This window comes from Sciurus carolinensis, chromosome 11 (assembly GCF_902686445.1).
Source record: "Sciurus carolinensis chromosome 11, mSciCar1.2, whole genome shotgun sequence".
Classification (NCBI taxonomy): Eukaryota; Metazoa; Chordata; class Mammalia; order Rodentia; family Sciuridae; genus Sciurus; species Sciurus carolinensis.
The window spans coordinates 20,434,272-20,453,118 of record NC_062223.1 but is presented as its reverse complement, the minus strand read 5'-3'; the positions used below and the strand labels follow the sequence as shown (position 1 = coordinate 20,453,118).

At 34.1% G+C, this 18,847-nt stretch overlaps 1 protein-coding gene across 1 annotated transcript; it reads left to right on the top strand.

The window, feature by feature from the left end:
- Positions 1 to 4,624: 4,624 nt before the first annotated feature.
- On the top strand, positions 4,625 to 5,554 carry LOC124959147 (olfactory receptor 4P4-like). The gene has a single exon (XM_047517773.1). The coding sequence runs from the start codon at positions 4,625 to 4,627 to the stop codon at positions 5,552 to 5,554; it is 930 nt and encodes a 309-aa protein (XP_047373729.1).
- Positions 5,555 to 18,847: the final 13,293 nt, after the last annotated feature.

Sequence of the window (18,847 nt, the reverse complement as noted above, 5' to 3'; positions counted from 1 at the left end):
AAAGATATATACCATCCCTTTGCTCATGCCTGCTACATGTTTACTTGTTGTTTTGTTTTGTTTTGTTTTGCTTTTGTACCAGGAATTCAACTCGGGGACTCTGGACCACTGGGCCACATCTCCAGCCCTATTTTGTATTTTATTTAGAGTCAGAGTCTCACTGAGCTGCTTAGTGGCCTTGCTTTTGCTGAGGCTGGTTTTGAACTACCATCCTCCTGCCTCAGCCTCCCACGTTGTTGAGATTACAGGTGTGTGCCATAGTACCCAGCAACATGTTTGCTTATTTGCTAAATATTTACTCTCTTAGTAAAGCTCACAGAGGAAATCAGAAATAAACACTAGTTTTCCACATAGAGGTACAAAAAAGTATTTTTTTAATTATATAAAACTAGGGGAAAATTACAGGATTTTTGACTGTACTGTTGATGAGCATTTTGGTGAGTATTTGGTAAAATTGAAATGAAAGGAAGCTCTACAGGTTTGTAATTTTCTAGAAAACTCACATTAGATAGGAATATTTGAAGCACACATAAACACACACTTTGTCCCCAGAGAACATGATAAAATGCTGCCTGGGAATTAGTGAGAATCATTTCTTAACATGAGGACCAGGTTTCGGATATGGGGAAAAGAACTTAAATTGCATCAACAGCACCTCCCAGTCATCAAAAGTTCTGTGTTGAATGGGATTTGAAGCACATGCTGCAAATTGTCTTTTTTGCAATATATTTATAATCCTGATGTAGAGTTTCTCTGATAACTTGACTCTAAAAGGATGCTAACTGGTGAGTTGGTATAAAGAGTTCACTTTCTGTAAATAAGCAAAATCCTGGAAGGAAGTAAAAATGTACCTTTAGGATATAATGCACATACCTCTAAAATCTTACTTATATTTGAACCTGATAATACTCAGGACTAATTTGGCTCTCTAAAATCTATGATTAACTTCTCTTTAAAAACCAAGTACTCCTACTTCGAACTTTTATCTTTCCTCATGGGGTGACCTCCTGTATATTATTTGATGCAGTGATGTGATCTGTGACAGTAGTTACAAAATGATGTGAATTTTGTATTTGTTCATGCATAAATGGGAAAAACAGAAAGTGAAAAATCAGTAACCCTGTGCTAACGATGTCAAGTCAAAAGTCACAAGGAAATAATTTAAGTAGTTAAGGGATGACAGCCATTTCAGTAAAGAGAGAACAGATAGGACTAAAATTTGAAAAGAAAATATTCAAAATTTGTGTAGTTAAGAACCCACACAAATTCTTTTCTTTCTTTCTTTCTTACCATTACTTACATAACTATGTGATATTTGTTGAAAATATCCTTTTACTCCCTCATTAAGAAAACATAATTAATTCGCATCTCATTTTCAAACTTGATCTGTTTGTAAATTCTATTGACTAAGATTAAGAAATCATGAAGTTCCAGGAAGAGTGGAGTGTCCATTGGTGGTGGGGTTTCATAATCTAGAAAAGTAAGGTCAATATCAGAATAAAACTGCCCACTGTATTGGGGGAACTCACATAAAGAGGAGCATGCTGTTACAACTCTAAAGAGGTGATAGACCTTGGCTAAGAAGAATATGATTGGAATTCTGCAGAGCACAAATTTTGGGCAGGATACTTAAAGATCAAGGAGGCTGATTCCCTCATTTTACTGAGAGGAGACTTACGGGCGAGAGTGTAAGTTCCTGTCCCTAATTGTCTCTGAGAACCTGCATTGCAGTCATGCTTGAGGGAATAAAGACCCATTGCTTCATGGAGAAGTATGCGAGCTTTGCATTTGTTATTTCTAGGACTGGTTTCTGTGTAGTTCAGTTTGTTTCTTTTATAATTTTCCAGGTCAATCCAGGTGGCTCACATGGAATGCTGACTGATATTCAGGAGGAGTCCTGGGTTTGCCTGAGATTTAGACATGTACACACATTTCAAACGTGGGCAGCAGAGTTAATGTCCAATTTACCCTGTTGCTGTACAGTTTTTTTTGTTTTGTTTTATATTTTAACTTTTGATAGGACCCATAATGACATGTTTGTGAGCTCAGGCTCCAGAGTCAGAGTCAGAAAAATCATTTTTTAAGACCGGAATACTTGTTGTGCTACTATGTACTTGTTGTATTATTATGTTTCACCTGTATAAACGTGAAGTAATTTTTATTTCTTTCTCTTTGTGATGCATTGATGTTAGCACAGTGAAATTATCATTCATCCATTATTTTATTCTTTAAAATACTCTTCCCCATCTATTTTCAAGGTTGCTTATCTGCACTAAAGTCCAACTATACAGTCAAATATATTTTCCTGTATTTAAAATGAAGAAAAGCTCTTTTTCAAAAAGAAAGTATCAAATTTGCAATCAGATCTGAAGTTAGTGATTGAGGTAAGACATGTAACCAGAGATTGCCTCTAAATTATAATTAATTATTATATTGTCTTAACTCCAATTTATTCTATTTTTACTCATAAATTACTCTTTGTGGTAGTAAAACATAGTACCAACCTATTTTTCAAATAGAAAAATTGTCTGGTAGGGAAATTAATCACCAGCCACTGCCTTGTGAATCGTGGTGACTTGATTACCTGAACCAATAAAGATCAGCGAAGACAGATGAATACAGTGACTTTACCTGAGAACATTTTGAATTTTACTTCGCTTTGAAGTTCAATTTTATTTAAGAGTGTATATGCTTGATAGAGGCTAAGCAGTATATTTCAGATAGGTATTAAATCACATTTATTTATTTGGTTTATTAAAATGAAAATGCTTACAAATCCCTTTGAAGAATAATTCAAATCACGTAATAAGTTCAATATACTCTTTTTCTTCAAATGAAATAAAATGACTTTTCTTATTTAATGGAAAATATTACTGTAGCTCAATTTGGGTGAAAATCAAAACCAATTTCTCAAAAATGTGCCCTTTATCTAATTCTGAAAATTTGTATGGAAATGAATGTCTTTGTTTTAAAATTCAACCTCTATTACAAATAAGTTTTTCACTGTGTTGGTAACAAAATTTGCCAAGAATCATGGAGAATTGTGGAGGAATTGTAAGTAGACTTTGATTAAGAAATTAATTGTAAGATTAGGACAGAAAATTTATACTACCAAAAGGCTGTTATTTTGAGATCATTTGGTAAGAATTAATTGTAAGCATTTTAATTTAAAATAATAGAAACCAAAATTGATGGAACATGTTTATGGAACATGACGATAATGTTTTCATGTCGTATTTCAGCAACATCCATAATGTGGCTTAGCACTGGGTCTTACCACCCAGTGCAATGGTGTGAGCTTACAGGATCAAATTATTTTGCATTGAAATGACTTTTACTGACTGGTGATGATATGCCCTCTATTCAAATATTTTCATTGAATTGAAATTGAAACTTCCAAGTTGTGGAAAAAGGAAAATTGAGAGTCTGATTGAGTAACACTAGATGCAAAATGTTTTAATCTTCTTAAATGTTATTGTATTTGACAGAGTAAAGACTATCAGATTGTTTTTCTCAATGCTTCAATAACATCTGTACAAATATCACTATACTTTACAAAACAGCTTCACATTTTATTATTATTTGAATGCCACAAACATATGTATTGCTCAAGTTATGTAATTCCATATTATTTTTACTCAGATGAAATTTTTGACCCACAAGGTAAATACATATGATGCAAAAAATAAGAGCCTACTTCACAAATGGTTTCCTTCTAAACCTCATTTCTGCATGGACTTGGCACTGACTGGAAAGTTTGTGGGACTGGACAAAATGATTGTATTGGATGCATTCAGAAAAAATCCATACCCTCCAATCAGAAGGTTAAAAGGAATTTGACTTCCTAAATCTGATATCCTGCACTGAAGGCAAACTTTAGTATAACATTACCCAATGCACAGTCTTTTCTGGGACTTAATGTTTAGGTTTATTTGGTGGTTCAAAACATTTTGTTGCTTTCCTCAAATTAATCATCAGATTCAGCTTTTATGTGTTTTAAAGTGTCAGCACAGAATTTTCACTAAAACTTTAAAGAAAACATATAACAAGAAACCAAATAAAAATATTTCTTAAGGCTTGCTTCAGTTTCTTAGAGAAAGAGCATTGCATCTTAAAATATTTCTTATAAATTTACTTAGTGTTTAACTTAAGATAATGTATATTCCACTAAAAAAACAAGTTAAATTAGTTGGTACATGAGGAAAAATACATCAGCTATGTGATATACCCCTGTTTCCTTAATGCATTTTGAGTCTCAGAAAGTCAGAGCAGCATTAATTATAGGGAGCTGTGGCCTATTTCATTAAGATTTAGGAGTAGGTTTTACCCAAAATAAAATATTAATATTGTTATTTGAACAAAAGCATTGGTGCTCACTAAGGCAGGAGTTGATAACGATTTGTAAAGTGGTAATAGAAATAATGTAGTATGTATTCACAGGGAGTCTTGAGAGCTATTTTAATTGAACACTGGGTTTTTATTCTGTTAGATACCATAATGACAATAATTAAACCTAGTTTAGTTCCTCAAATAGACAATGATCATTTTTCAGCAAATACTTGTAAATGTAAGCTCACCAATTGTGTCATTTCAGGTGCTTTATGTGTTCCATCTACCCTGGATCATGGGGAAAAGCAATAATATCACTATATTTATTCTCCTGGGACTTTCCCACAATAAGAACATAGAAATCCTCTGCTTTGTATTATTTTTAGATTGCTACATTGCTATTTGGATGGGAAATGTGCTCATAATGGTTTCTATCACATGCACTCAGCTCAACAACCAGCCCATGTATTTCTTCCTCCAATACCTCTCCCTCTCTGACCTCTGCTGCACATCCACAGTGACCCCTAAATTAATGACTGACTTATTGGTTGAGGAGAAGACCATTTCCTATAATAACTGCATGGCACAGCTCTTTACCACACATTTATTTGGAGGCATGGAAATCTTCATCCTCATGGGGATGGCCTATGACCGCTATGTGGCCATCTACAAGCCCCTGCATTATGCTGCCATCATGAGCAGGCAGAGATGCAACACAATCGTCCTGGCATGTTGTACTGGGGGATTTGTACACTCTGCCAGTCAGTTTCTTCTCACTATATTCTTACCATTCTGTGGCCCCAATGAGATAGACCACTACTTCTGTGATGTGTATCCTTTGCTGAAATTGGCCTGTTCTAATACACATATAATAGGTCTCTTAGTCATTGCTAATTCAGGGTTAATTGCTCTGTTGACTTTTGGTGCCTTGATGTTTTCTTATTTTTTCATATTGTACACCATAAGGGGATACTCCATGCAGAGCCGCAGCAAAGCTCTTTCCACTTGCAGTTCCCACATAACTGTTGTAGTCCTGTTTTTTGCACCTGCATTATTCATCTACATTAGACCAGCCACGACTTTCCCAGAAGACAAAGTGTTTGCTCTTTTCTACACCATCATTGCTCCCATGTTTAACCCTCTGATCTACACACTGAGAAACACAGAGATGAAGGATGCTTTGAGAAAAGTTTGGTGTCATCAGACACTTCTGGGAAGAAAGTAAATTTGTGAATCATTTCTGCTTTTCATACCATGGTACCATGAGAAAACAATCCTGAGTGAGAGTCACTCTTGAAATTCTCCTGTTCTCATGAGTTGGAGAAAAAAGTGTTCAAAAAGGAGCGTGTCTTATCTGTTTCATGATTCTGCTTTAAGTCTTCACCAACAAATTGAGCATTATTCTTATTGATACTCTGTTTCATCTTACTTAATCATTAGGCTGTGCTTACATGAACAATGAATGATTTTTTTTAAATGAAAGATTACATGGTAATGTGTTGCAAAAGTTATGCTTTTCATGCCTTCACGTACTGAAAGGCTGAACAATATCTTGCTTTCATTTTTTAAAACTTTCCACTGCAACGTAAACATAAAGACAATTGCATGTATCACCAATATACACTTCTGACTTTTCACACACTGAGCACTACCAAGTAATCTGCAACCACATTGCATCAGAAATTGTCACTATACTAGAAGCCCTCTTCATTCTCTTTACAATGAATAACTTCATGTAACCATCATCTTCATCTCTAAATTTATTTTACTTGTACATATACTTTGTAAAATAAGAATAACACAGATTATGCATTTTAGTATTTGTCTTGTCTTTATTAGATTTGTGAGACTCATTCCTTAAATTTGTGAAACATCTAATTATTTTCAATAATGTGTATGATCTCATTATATGAATTTATAATGATTATTTTTTCCATTTTCATATTGGTAGAACTTGAGTAGTTCCCCCTTTACGGAAGTTATGTATAGTGCTGCTTTGAACACTTTGGAACATACCTTGTTGATAATGCATATTCTATCTATTTTGTATTGTAATTAATACTTAACATTTTAAGAAAGGTAGTGTGCATTTATTTTGATTCTCTACCATAATATGTTCTGCTATGAAATGAAAGATATTAAACTCAAAACAAAAATATTTATTTTTCATGGAAAACTACTGGGATGAATTTAATCAAAAACTTAGAAATACTTGAAGTCCCTGGCCCTTGTAGGATCTATGTAATGGGATATGAGGTATGCTAATTAACACAACCTGCCTGTCAATCATTGGCAAAAAGAAGAAAGTTCTGAAAAGAGTAATTTAGCCAAGGGAGCTAAAAAATAAAGTATAATTTTCAGCGATGCCTCATGAAGTTATGCTACCAACATTAACACATAATCACTGTTGGGAAGTTCTATGAAATAAGATTTTCTTTGTAGCAAATGGAGCAGCTTGACATATTAAATAAAGATGAGTAAATTATGTATTTATTTTCTTAGAAAACATCTACTACATGGACTCACAGTAAAGGAAGAAAGTCATGTGTTCCTGCTAACAGATTCTCACCATACAAAAACACCCACAAGCATGTGCAAAGAAATCATATAAAAAATAAGAACTTTCCAGGGGCTTCTATTTCTGGCATAATTTGAATATAACCATTCATAAAGAAAACAAAAATGAAGTTGGAAATATTTAATTTCCATACAAATGCTCCATAAAAAATTACTTAACACAGGAGGAAATGCAGTTGGAAACAGCTATGTCAGAGTAAAGAGTACAAAGAATGCATGTTTTGCAGTTAAGCACAAAATTTAATATGACTATGTTTATTTTATAAAAATATAAGATAATTTTCATAGTATGAAAATCTAAACCATCTAATACAAAGCAAATACAATGACTTTAATAAATAAGAAAAAGAATATTTTTATTAGAAACTTGAGGGATAGGGCTGGGGAGATAGCTCAGTCAGTAGAGTGCTTGCCTGTCAAGCATAAGGCCCTGAGTTCGATCTCCAGCACCGCAAAAAAAAAAAAAAAAAAAAAAAAAAAAAAAAAAAGAAACTTGAGGGATAAAACATAGCAGCTGTATCTTAAGAAGTAATCAATGGTCTGAAGTTATATGCTGATAAATTACTCAGAAGACAAAATAGAGTGAAAAATAAATGAACACAATTAAGGTGGTATTAAGATACATTGAACTACTTGTGAAAAAACCTTCAGCCCAGAATATGACCAGCAGCTCAGCACATACCCAGGACCTCCTGATAACCAGATGATGCAAGGGCTAACGGATGTCCACAGAGCAGTCATAGCCATTGCCAACAGGAGAAATATCTCAAAGGAGAAGAAAGATGAAATTGCTAAAAGAGTGCTCTGTGAAAATCCAGTTAGATAAAATTATTATAACGATATGGCATTTTCTCAGAAGAACAAGTTTGAAATTGTTTTCAGAGAAAAGACTGGGGAATAGATGCTTAAACGATAAAAAAGCAAGAAAGAAGACCAGTGAGCCCAGGGTCTTACTGGCTGTGTCAGTTGGGACATAAGGAGATTGCACACCATGGGGAAAATACAGAAGAACAATGTAGAGACCCAAGAGGACAAGTTACATTGTCCTTTTCTTCCTTCTATTTTTTCACAGATGCAGATTTCAGATATTAGGAACTTTCAACTTATAAAAGACCAGAAGAAACATTCAATGTAGTATTTTATTTATTTTCTGGGTAAAAATAAACCTGTGTTGTGTCAAACTACCTACGGTAGACTTTGGGTTTACCAAATTCAATAAAACATCATTCCTTACCTGTGTTGGTTTGCTAACATGTTAATGGGATCATAAAATTACAACTCAATTTAGTAAGTGCAATTTTAAATATGTTCATGATGTGCTAAGGGCTCATGGAAACTATTAATCAAACTGGGATCAGAGAGGGCTTCTCAGAGCAAACATTCCTAACTGAGCTTTAAAGTAAGAATTGACAAGAGTATGAAAAGATGGAAAGATGCATTCCATATGAATTTAAGTAAATATAATACTTATGTACCACTTAAGATAATTTGCACATTCAAGCGAAGTCACATCTCCAATTGGATCTCAAGTTTCATATTTAAAAATCTGTCCTTCATTTCCCACAAAAGTCTTTTTTCCCTAGGTGTTCTTCATCTCACATTATCATAGTGCCTATGCAATCTCTTTCACTACTCTACTCCTTACATCTTATTTAACAATATATTTAAAGGATTATACCTTCAAAATATTCCTAATTTCATCATTGCCATTACTGCTTTGCTACTTCCTGCCCCCAACATACCACATATCTTCCAGAAAATTCTCTGTGCTTTAACTTGGGTTCCCCACAAACTATTCTGATATTGTAGTCCAATTGGCCCTTTTGAAATCATGTTTGGATCATATCTCTTCTCTGTAGAGCAGACTTGCATTGGATTTTTATTCTACACTTAATAAAACACAATCTTCCTACCTTCAAATGACAATGGGTCCATGTGACATCTCCATGCTCAGCTTGTACATGACTTCATATGCAATCTGCTCAAGATTTTTTTTTTGTTTATTTATTTTTGTTTTCCTTCAAATGCCCAAGGTACTTTCCCATCTTCCTAGTTTTATCCATATTTTTTGTGTTGCTTATTTCAAAGGTCAGAACAGTTAACCTCTAAAATAGTGAATATGGTTTAAAGCTATTTTTACCATTTGTTTATTAATTGAATAAATAATTTGCATGAGGCTCAGGATGTACATAGGGGTCAAGTCATCAGAGGATAGAAAGGGAGCAATGATTGACAGGTCACCATTTCATCATTCATCTGCTTTTTCAGAGACTTTGCTTTATGATTTCTCAGATTTTTTTCATGACAAGAATCATGTAAATTCTGACCTGTGATTTTCTAAAATTTCTTCTTATATTCTAAGACATGGAACTTCCCTTGAGGAAGTCTCTGTTTAGCTAGTTGACTCTTACACATATCTCTCACCTAACTCAAGAGCCTATTTTATATACCCGAAAACCTAAAAGACTTATTTACTCAGGTTTTACAAAGAAATATAATTAATGTACATGCAGAAAAAAGTGAGGTGTATGGGTGAGAATATAGTAATGATGAGGAAGGGTGATAAGATAGGTTTCTGGTGTGCTGAAAAGTTCTATACCTTGATGCAATAGGGTTAATATTATATAATTAATTGAGTGATTCATTTATGTTGATTCAACTATGTATGTGCCGTACCTGACAATAGGCTTTATTATAATAGTTTTTATCATTCCACTATCCCTTACCATATAATTGGCTTTTACCATCCAAGAAATTACTGTCATCTGTTATCATTTTCTTGCTCATATTTTCATGTGTGAAATATGAACTTCGATATGGACATTAATATTCTATATTTATGTGTAATATTTAGCATTTTATCCAAAAACATATTTAAACTTCTCCATGATATTAAACCACACTTTTTTTTAAAGTGGGCAAAAAAGAAGGCAAATTGACTTTCTCAACCACCCAACTAAATGCTGAACTGTGGTAAGCAGAATGTGGACTCCCAAAAATGTCTGTGAACATATGAATAGTTTTGAACTATTCAAAGAACATATGAATAGTTTTTAGAGCTTTATAAAGAGAGATCCAGATTATAATTGGAACCACATTTAGTAATCAATTGATCTTAAAACAAGGTTATTATCCTGAATTATCCAGGTGGGTCCAATTTATTCACAAATTTTCTTGGTGAAAGAAAGAGGCAGAAGAGAAGGTTAGAGTTCTAGAGAGACTTGAAGAAGTGATACCACTGGTTTCAAAGATGGAGGAAAGGCCTGGAAGGAAGAAGACAGTCTTCAGAAGTTGGAAGAATTAAGGAAATTAATTTTTATGTACAGTTTATACAGAATGCAATTCCCAGTGCTTTTATTTTTAGTTCAATGAGGCCAAATTTAGATTTCTTATCTCGAGAATTCTTAGGCATTGAATTTATATTGATTTAAGCTACTAAATTTGCAGCACTTTGTTGCAACAGCAATAGGAAACCCATACAGTATTTAATCATGTTGAGCATCCCCTCAAATCTGGGCACACTGCTCCTTCATCATGCTCTTGATGTTTTAGGCATTTCTCTGCTAATTCTGTGGATAGTGGGGGTCTGAACAAGATGTCTTTTACATTTTGCAAGCTGTGTGAGAAAGGAAGGAGATAGTGAGGTCAATGTAGGAAGGAGAAAATAAAAGGAATAAGTAGGAAGAAAAGGAAATAATAGGAGTAGGAAAGGAAAAAGCTAGAGAGTGATTGGTCAAAAATCAACCAAATGATTTGTAGTCAAAAGTAAATACAAAGGCTGAGGCAGGATGTTTGAAAGTTCAGAGTAAAGCAACTTATGGAGACCCTGTCAGAAAAAAAAAAAAAAATCCAAAGGACTAGGGTGTGGGGTTTTGTATCTGGGTTCAATTCCTGATACAAAAGCAAAACAAAACAAAACAAGACTGGGTAATAAAGGTGACTGGATTATGCTATGTACATATGTGAATATATCATAATGCATTCCAATTTTACATATTACTATAATGCACCCCTAAAAATAAATAAGTGGAATGAAGACCAATAGATTAGGGGAAGGAAGAAGACAGGAAGGAAGGGGAGGGGATAATACTGGGAACTGAAATGGAAAAAAAAATTATATGTATTTACCTCTTTGTCAAAATAAACCCAACTATTATGTATAAGGTACTAAAAGGAGTAAATTAATTACAGCCAAAACCACTATTTATCTCAAATACAGGCCAGAAATGAACCTCATATCTCCTGCAGAAATCAGCATAGACTTAATTAAGGAGAAAAACAAAGAAATCCAAGAACATAATTGAATAAACCCTTTTATATTCAAATAGGGATTTCAAAAAGAGTAGAACAATTAAAGTTCCATTAATAACATATATATTTTAATATGGTATATTAAGTGTGTACTATTTAGTGCCTGTATTGAACCACATAGACTCAATGAAGAAGGCATACAATCATAAAAATTATTTGTTTGCTTAATTGCTTTGAGTTAGCATTATGATCTGATAATTGATTGACTTGCAAATTTAAGTTTTTATTTATTTATTTATTTATTTAAGTTCAGTGTTAGGTCTGTAATTTGGTATTGTCTATGGAGGACGACATTGGAGAAAAGTTTTCCCCAACGTCATTATCATTTTGGTTTATTTTCTTTAAGCAGACTCTATAAGAAGTAGAAAATAAAAGAGCATTTATTGTCAAAAGTACTGTGAAAATGCAGATTTAAGCAGGTGAGATAACCAGGAACAACAAAGACTGACTTCTACCAGCTTTTGAATTTAAGGTGTCTGGGATTCTCTGGTGCTAACTATTTACAAAGCAATTTCCCAGGTATCACTCTTTAATTTGATCTTCTGCACTCACATTTTCTAAGAAGGAGAGAGAAAAATAAAGCAAATTCAAGAGCTGGAAAATACTGGTGAGATTTTCTTTCTTCTTTTTTAAATGAATACAGAATATTTGTTGGAAAGGGAAATTCATTTAAATTCTTAGATTTTGTACATTTATAATAAAATTGCAATACAATACACCACTTTATAAAATAAATGGAGAATAAAGCGATTAAGATGATGAAAAGATAAAAGGTTTTCTATACAAGACTGTGAGATAGGGTGTCATAAATGCCACGATAGGAAAATGCCAATCATTTCAAAGATCATTGCAGTGTCAGGTTCAAATGCTCAGCAAAGGCAGGAAGGCATCTTTGGGTTGGGGCTTGGTTTAAGGAGAGAGAAGTTTTCCTCTAGGACCTTGTGTTTTGGATAGTAAAGGAATAGTTCCTCAGCTTGTGTGCATGTGCCTGGTTTGTTCTAGAGAACCGAACAATGTAAATGATATTTGCCAAGACTGCTATGCTGTGATTTGCATTAAATTGAGGGAAGCTCACTGGAGAACAGGTTGTTTTTAAGATCAATGTAAAAACTAAAGGTGTATGAACATATAAAAGTAGGGAATGTGCTTGATCCCAAATCTGAATTACATTCTTGCTATTGCAATTGCAGTCATTACTATCATCATTTTGTGACGCCAATAGAAGGCATGACTTCCGAAGGTAATGACTACCGAATCCAATACACAGCCTTGGTGGAGCAATGACCTGCAATTTCCCCAAAGGTGGAAGTGCCAAGCACAACAGAGGAATGGGTGGGTTCGGTGCAACACAGAGATCAGTAGTGGTAAGCACTAAACTCAGTGGATTCTCAGCAGCACGGTCTGCAACTAGAGGAAACATTTACATCCTTGGCTTGATTTGAGGAAGAACCCTTTACAATTATTCCACACACATTTCCACTAAAACCTACCAGTAATCTCCACTAGTGTGCCTGGAATTCCACAACTGAATGTTCATCTCTTTAAATTATACTTCCTCCTCATCTTAAATAAATTTTAATTAGCATTCAATGGTAATATCTTCCTGAAATACTGTATTCTTCCACACTGGGATATCTAATGCAACTACCATAAAACTGGAAATACCAGAAGGACATGCAAAAACTGTGGACATTAAAAGACTGAATGATGCTTTTTTCCTCTCCCTTTTACATAGATCCAGTTAAGAGAGAAATGGTGTTTTGATTAATCCGTGCTTATAGAAGTGACTTAATTTCATAGTAGAAATAAGTGCTAAAGTGATAAGTAATAGAGCGAAACTCTTGTCCTTTCACAAATGAGATGATGGAAGCTGTGGGAAGTTAAACAATGTACCCATGTTACAACAGCATCACTTCAGTCTAATTTTTATAATTTTGGTTCTCTTTCTATGACCTCACACCACATCTGGAGCTTGGAATCAAATAAGGGGCTATGCAGTCATTTAGTCAAGATCCAGGCTCAGAAGGAGAACCTGTGGAAGTCTGTAGTCCCAAGTCCTTGAGGACCCATGAGTAGATATTGTGAACAGGCATGGAAATACTCAGCAAGGAAAGTGAGGACAAGCATTTTTACTTATGCATCAAAAATGAAGAAAAACATATTTTTAAGCATTTTGAAAGATAGACTTTGTTCTGGCACCATTACATTATATTAACACTGACCTCTCTAATGAAGAGAGGAACAGTGGCAGGCTCAAACTGAGAGGGAACAGAACATGCTTTACTCTGCAGCTTAACTAATTATTGAAGTCAGTTAGATTATCTGGGGGGAAGGAGGATATTCTAGTTTACTTGATGAAATTTATGCAAACATTTGCTTAAAATTCAAGAGATCTGGTTAAGGACTCAAGACTTATACACTTTCTTTTTAATTTTTTTTAATTAATTTTTTAGTTGTTCTCATTAGTTACACATGACAGTAGAATGCATTTATGCATTTTGATAAATCATACATAAATGATATAAAACTCATTTTTCTAATTCTACATGTTGTAAGATCAAAAAACATTTTCTTATATACAAATATTACTATTTCCCCAAACAGAGGTTTGTTCAAAATTAGAGTGCCTTATGCAAAATAAAAACTATTTTGATCAAATTACATTTTTATGTAAATATAAGTATGCCAAAATGAATCTCATAATTCTGTAAAAATAATATATATGAATCATAAGTAAAAAAAAAACAAAAAATTCATTTGGAAACAAACCTTAATACATAGCAAAGGAGGAAAGATACCTGATAACTAGTGAGACTCAGGGGATTTATGTTATCTCTCTGGACACTGTTTCTTTATCTGAAGTGAAAAAAATGAATATTATATAGAAGTAAGATAATTGGAAGAGATAAAATTTAATTTTAAGCATGTTTGCCAATCAAGACTAGCTACCAATTTTTCTATTATCAACTACTAAAATTATTCATTTGTTTTGAGTTAGAAATAATTGATGATAGTCCTTTTCTTGTGTCCTTCAGGTAATTTGTCTCTTGGGAAGATGGGCATATGGACTCATCCCATGGAAAAAATAAACAACGTATCTGAGTTTATCTTCTGGGGCCTTTCTCAGAACCCAGAAGTGGAGGAAGTCTGTTTTGTGGTGTTCTCCTTCTTCTACACAGTTTTTCTTCTGGGAAACCTTCTCATCATGCTGACAGTTTGCATGGGCAACCTCTTCAACTCTCCCATGTATTTCTTTCTCAACTTCTTGTCTTTTGTAGACATTTGTTATTCTTCGGTCACAGCACCCAAGATGATTGCTGACCTGTTAGCAAAGAACAAAACTATATCTTATGCAGGGTGCATGCTGCTACTCTTTGGGGTGCATTTCTTTGGTTGCACTGAGATCTTCATCCTTACTGTAATGGCCTATGATCATTATGTGGCCATCTGTAAACCCCTGCACTTCATGACTATCTTCATCTGGAAGAACAAGAGATCTAAAATCAATGAAATTGAAACAAGAGAACAATTCAAAATTGATAAACTCCTAGCCACATTAATGAAGAGAAGGAGAGAGAAAACTCAAATTACTAGAATTTGTGATGGAAAAGAAAGATCATGACAGACACTATTGAAATACATAACATAAATAGAAGCCCTTTGAAAATGTATATTCCAACAAAATAGAAAATATCAAACACATTGACAAAATGACAAATTTCATCAGCAAGTAATTATAGCTTATGTTCTTCTTTTCCTATTTGTATCCCTTTAATTTCTTTGCTCTGTCTAATTGCTCTAGCAAGTGTTTCAAGGACGATGTTGAATAGAAGTGGTAAGAAGAGTATCTGTGTCTTGTTCCAGTTTTTAGAGGGAATGCTTTCAGATTTTCTCCATTAAGAATAATGTCGGCAGGTGCCATCACTTGTTAGAGACATATGATCCCTCCGAACTGGATCAGGAAGATGTACACAATTTAAATAGATCAATTTCAAGCACCAAAATAGAAGAAGCCATCAAAAGCCTACCAACCAAGAAAAACTCAGGACAAGATGGATTCTCAGTTGAATTCTGCAAGACCTTTAAAGGAGAACTAATACCAATATTCCTCAAAGAATTACAGGAAAGAGAAAAGGATGGAACCCTTCCAAATTCATTCTATGAATCTAGTATCACTGTGCTACCAAAACCAGACAAAGTCTTATCAAGGAAAGAAAACTTTAGACCAATAACCCTGATGAACGTAGATGCAAAAATCCTTAACAAAATACTGGCAAACTGCATACAAAAATATATTAAAAATATAGTGCCCCATGATCAAGTGGGGTTTATACCAGGGAGGCAAGGTTGCTTCAACATCCGTACATCAATAAATGTAATTCATCACATTAATAGCCTTAAAGTTAAGAATCATGTAATTTCAAGAGATGCTGAGAAAACAATTGATAAAATACAGCATCCGTTCATGATAAACACTAGAAAAAATAGGAATAGTAGGAACATACCTCAACATTGTAAAGGCCATCTATGCTAATACCAAAGTCAACATTATTCTTTTTTTAATTCATTTTGATTGTAAACAAATGGGATACATCCTGTTTCTCTGTAAATTAAGTAGAGGCATACAATTTGTGTAATTATACATTTACCTAGGATAATAGTTTTTGATTCATTCTGTTTTGTTTTCTCCTCTCCCCAACCCTCCTGCCCCTCTTATCCCTCTATAGAATCCCTTCTTCCTCCATTCCTGCCCCCTTCCCACCCCCTATATGTGTCATCATGGGCTTATCAGTGACATCATCTGTCATTTGGTTTTTTTGAGTTTGGCTTATCTTACTTGGCATGATATCCTCCATGTGCATCCATTTGCCTGCAATCCCATAATTTTATTATTCTTCATGGCTGAGTAATAGTCCATGGTATATATATACCACAGTTTCTTTATCCATTCATCAATTGAGGGGCATCTAGGTTGGTTCCACAATCTGGCTATTGTGAATTGAGCAACTATGAACATTTTTATGTCTGTATCTCTGAAGTACGCTGATTTTAAGTTCTTTGGGTTTAGGATGAAGAGTGGGATAGCTGGGTCAAACGGTGGATCCATTCCAATTTTCTAAGGAATTTCCAAATTTCCAAACTGCTTTCCAGAGTGGCTGAACTAATTTGCAGCCCCACCAGCAACGTATGAGTGTACCTTTTTCCCGACATCCTCGCCAACACCTATTGTTGCTTGTATTCTTGATAATCGCCATTCTAATTGGGGTGAGATAGAATCCTAAGTTAGTTTTGATTTGCATTTCTCTTATTACAAAAGATGGTGAAAATTTTTTCATATGTTTGTTGATTGCTTGTAGATCTTCTTCTGTGAAGTGTCTGTTCATATCCTTAGCCCATTTGTTGATTGGGTTATTTGTATTCTTTGTGTAGAGTTTTTTGAGTTCTTTATATATTCTGGAAATTAATACTCTATCTGAAGTATGAGTGGGAAAGATTTTCTCCCACTCTATAGGCTCTCTCTTTGCATTGCTGATAGTTTCCTTAGCCGAGAGAAAGCTATTTAGTTTGAATCTGTCCCAGTTTGATTCTTGCTTTTATTTCTTGAGCTATGGGAGTCCTGTTAAGGAAGTCTGATCCTAAGCCAACAAGTTGAAGATTTGGATCTACTTTTTCTTCTATAAGATGCAAGGTCTCTGGTCTGATTTCAAGGTCCTTGATCCATTGTGAGTTGATTTTTGTGCAGGGTAAGAGATAGGGGTTTAGTTTCATTCTGTTGCATATGGATTTCCAGTTTTCCAAGCACCATTTGTTGAAGAGGCTATCTTTTCTCCATTGAATATTTTTGGTACCTTTGTCTAATATGAGAAAATTGTATTCATTTGGGTTTGTGTCCATGTCCTCTATTCTGTACCATTGATCTGCCTGTCTATTTTGGTGCCAATACAATGCCGTTTTTGTTACTATTGCTTTGTAGTAGAGTTGAAGGTCTGGTATTGCAATAACCCCTGCTTCGCTCTTCCTGCTAAGGATTGCTTTAGCTATTATGGGTTTCTTATTCTCCCAGATGAATTTCATGATTGCTTGCTCTATTTCTGTAAGGTACATCATTGGAACTTTAATTGGAATTGCATTGAATCGGTATAGCACTTTTGGGAGTATGGCCATTTTGACAATATTAGTTCTGCCTATCCAAGAACATGGGAGATCTTTCCATCTTCTAAGGTTTTATTTAATTTCTTTCTTTAGTGTTCTGTTGTTCTCATTGTAGAGGTCTTTCACCTCTTTTGTTAGATTGATTCCAAAGTATTTTATTTTTTTCAAAGCGATTAGAATGGGGTATTTTTCCTAACTTCTCTTTCTGAAGATTCATCACTTATGTATAAAAATGCATTGGATTTATAAGCATTAATCTTATATCCTACTACTTTGCTGAATTCACTAAGGAGTTCTAAAGGTTTTATGGTGGAATTTCCAGCATCCCTTAAAGATATAATCATGTCATCAGCAAATAGGCATAGTTTGAGTTCTGCTTTTCCTATTCATATCCCTTTAATTTCCTTGGTGTGTCTAATTGCTCTGGCTAGAGTTTTGAGGACCATGTTGAATAGAAGTGTGAAAGAGGACATCCCTGCCTTGTTCCAGTTTTTAGGGGGAATGCTTTCAGTTTTTCACCACTTAGAATGATATTGGCCATGAGCTTAGCATAGATGGCCTTTACAATGTTAGGGAATATTCCCACTATCCCTATTTTTTCCAGTGTTTTGAGCATGAAGGGATGCTGTATTTTATCAAATGCTTTTTCTGCATCTATTGCAATAATCATGTGGTTCTTTACTTTAAGTCTATTAATATGGTGAATTTCATTTATTGATTCGTGGATGCTGAACCAACCTTGCATCCCTGGGATAAAACCCACTTGATCGTGGTGCACTATCTTTTTAATATATTTTTGTATGCAATTTGCTAAAATTTTGTTGAGAATTGTTGCGTCGATGTTCATTAAGGATATTGGTTTGAAATTTTCTTTCCTCGATCTGTCTCTGTCTGGTTTAGGTATCAGGGTGATATTGGCTTCATAGAATGAGTTTGGGAGGGTTCCCTCCTCTTCTATTTCATGAAATACTTTGAGAATTATTGGAATGAGCTCTTCTTTAAAGGTTTTGTAGAACTCGACTGAGAACCCATCTGGTTCCAGGCTTTTCTTTGTTGGTAGGCTTTTGGTGACTTATTCTATTTCATTACTTGAAATTGATCTATTTAAATTGTGTATGTCCTCCTGGTTCAGTTTAGGGGATTCATATGTCTCTAGAAACCTGTTGATGTTTTCAAGATTTTTTATTTTGTTGGAGTATAGATTTTCAAAATAGCTTCTAATTATGTTTTGTATTTCAATCATGTCTGTTTTGATATTTCCATGTTCTTTCTGAATTTTATTAATTTGGGTCTTCTCTCATCTCTTTGTTATTGTGGCTAAGGGTTTATTGATTTTTTAAATTTTTTTCAAAGAACCAACTCTTTATTTTGTCAATTTTTTGATTGTTTCTTTTGTTTCAATTTCATTGATTTCAGCTCTGATTTTAACTATTTCCTGTCTTCTACTACTTTTGCTGTTGTTCTGTTCTTCTTTTTC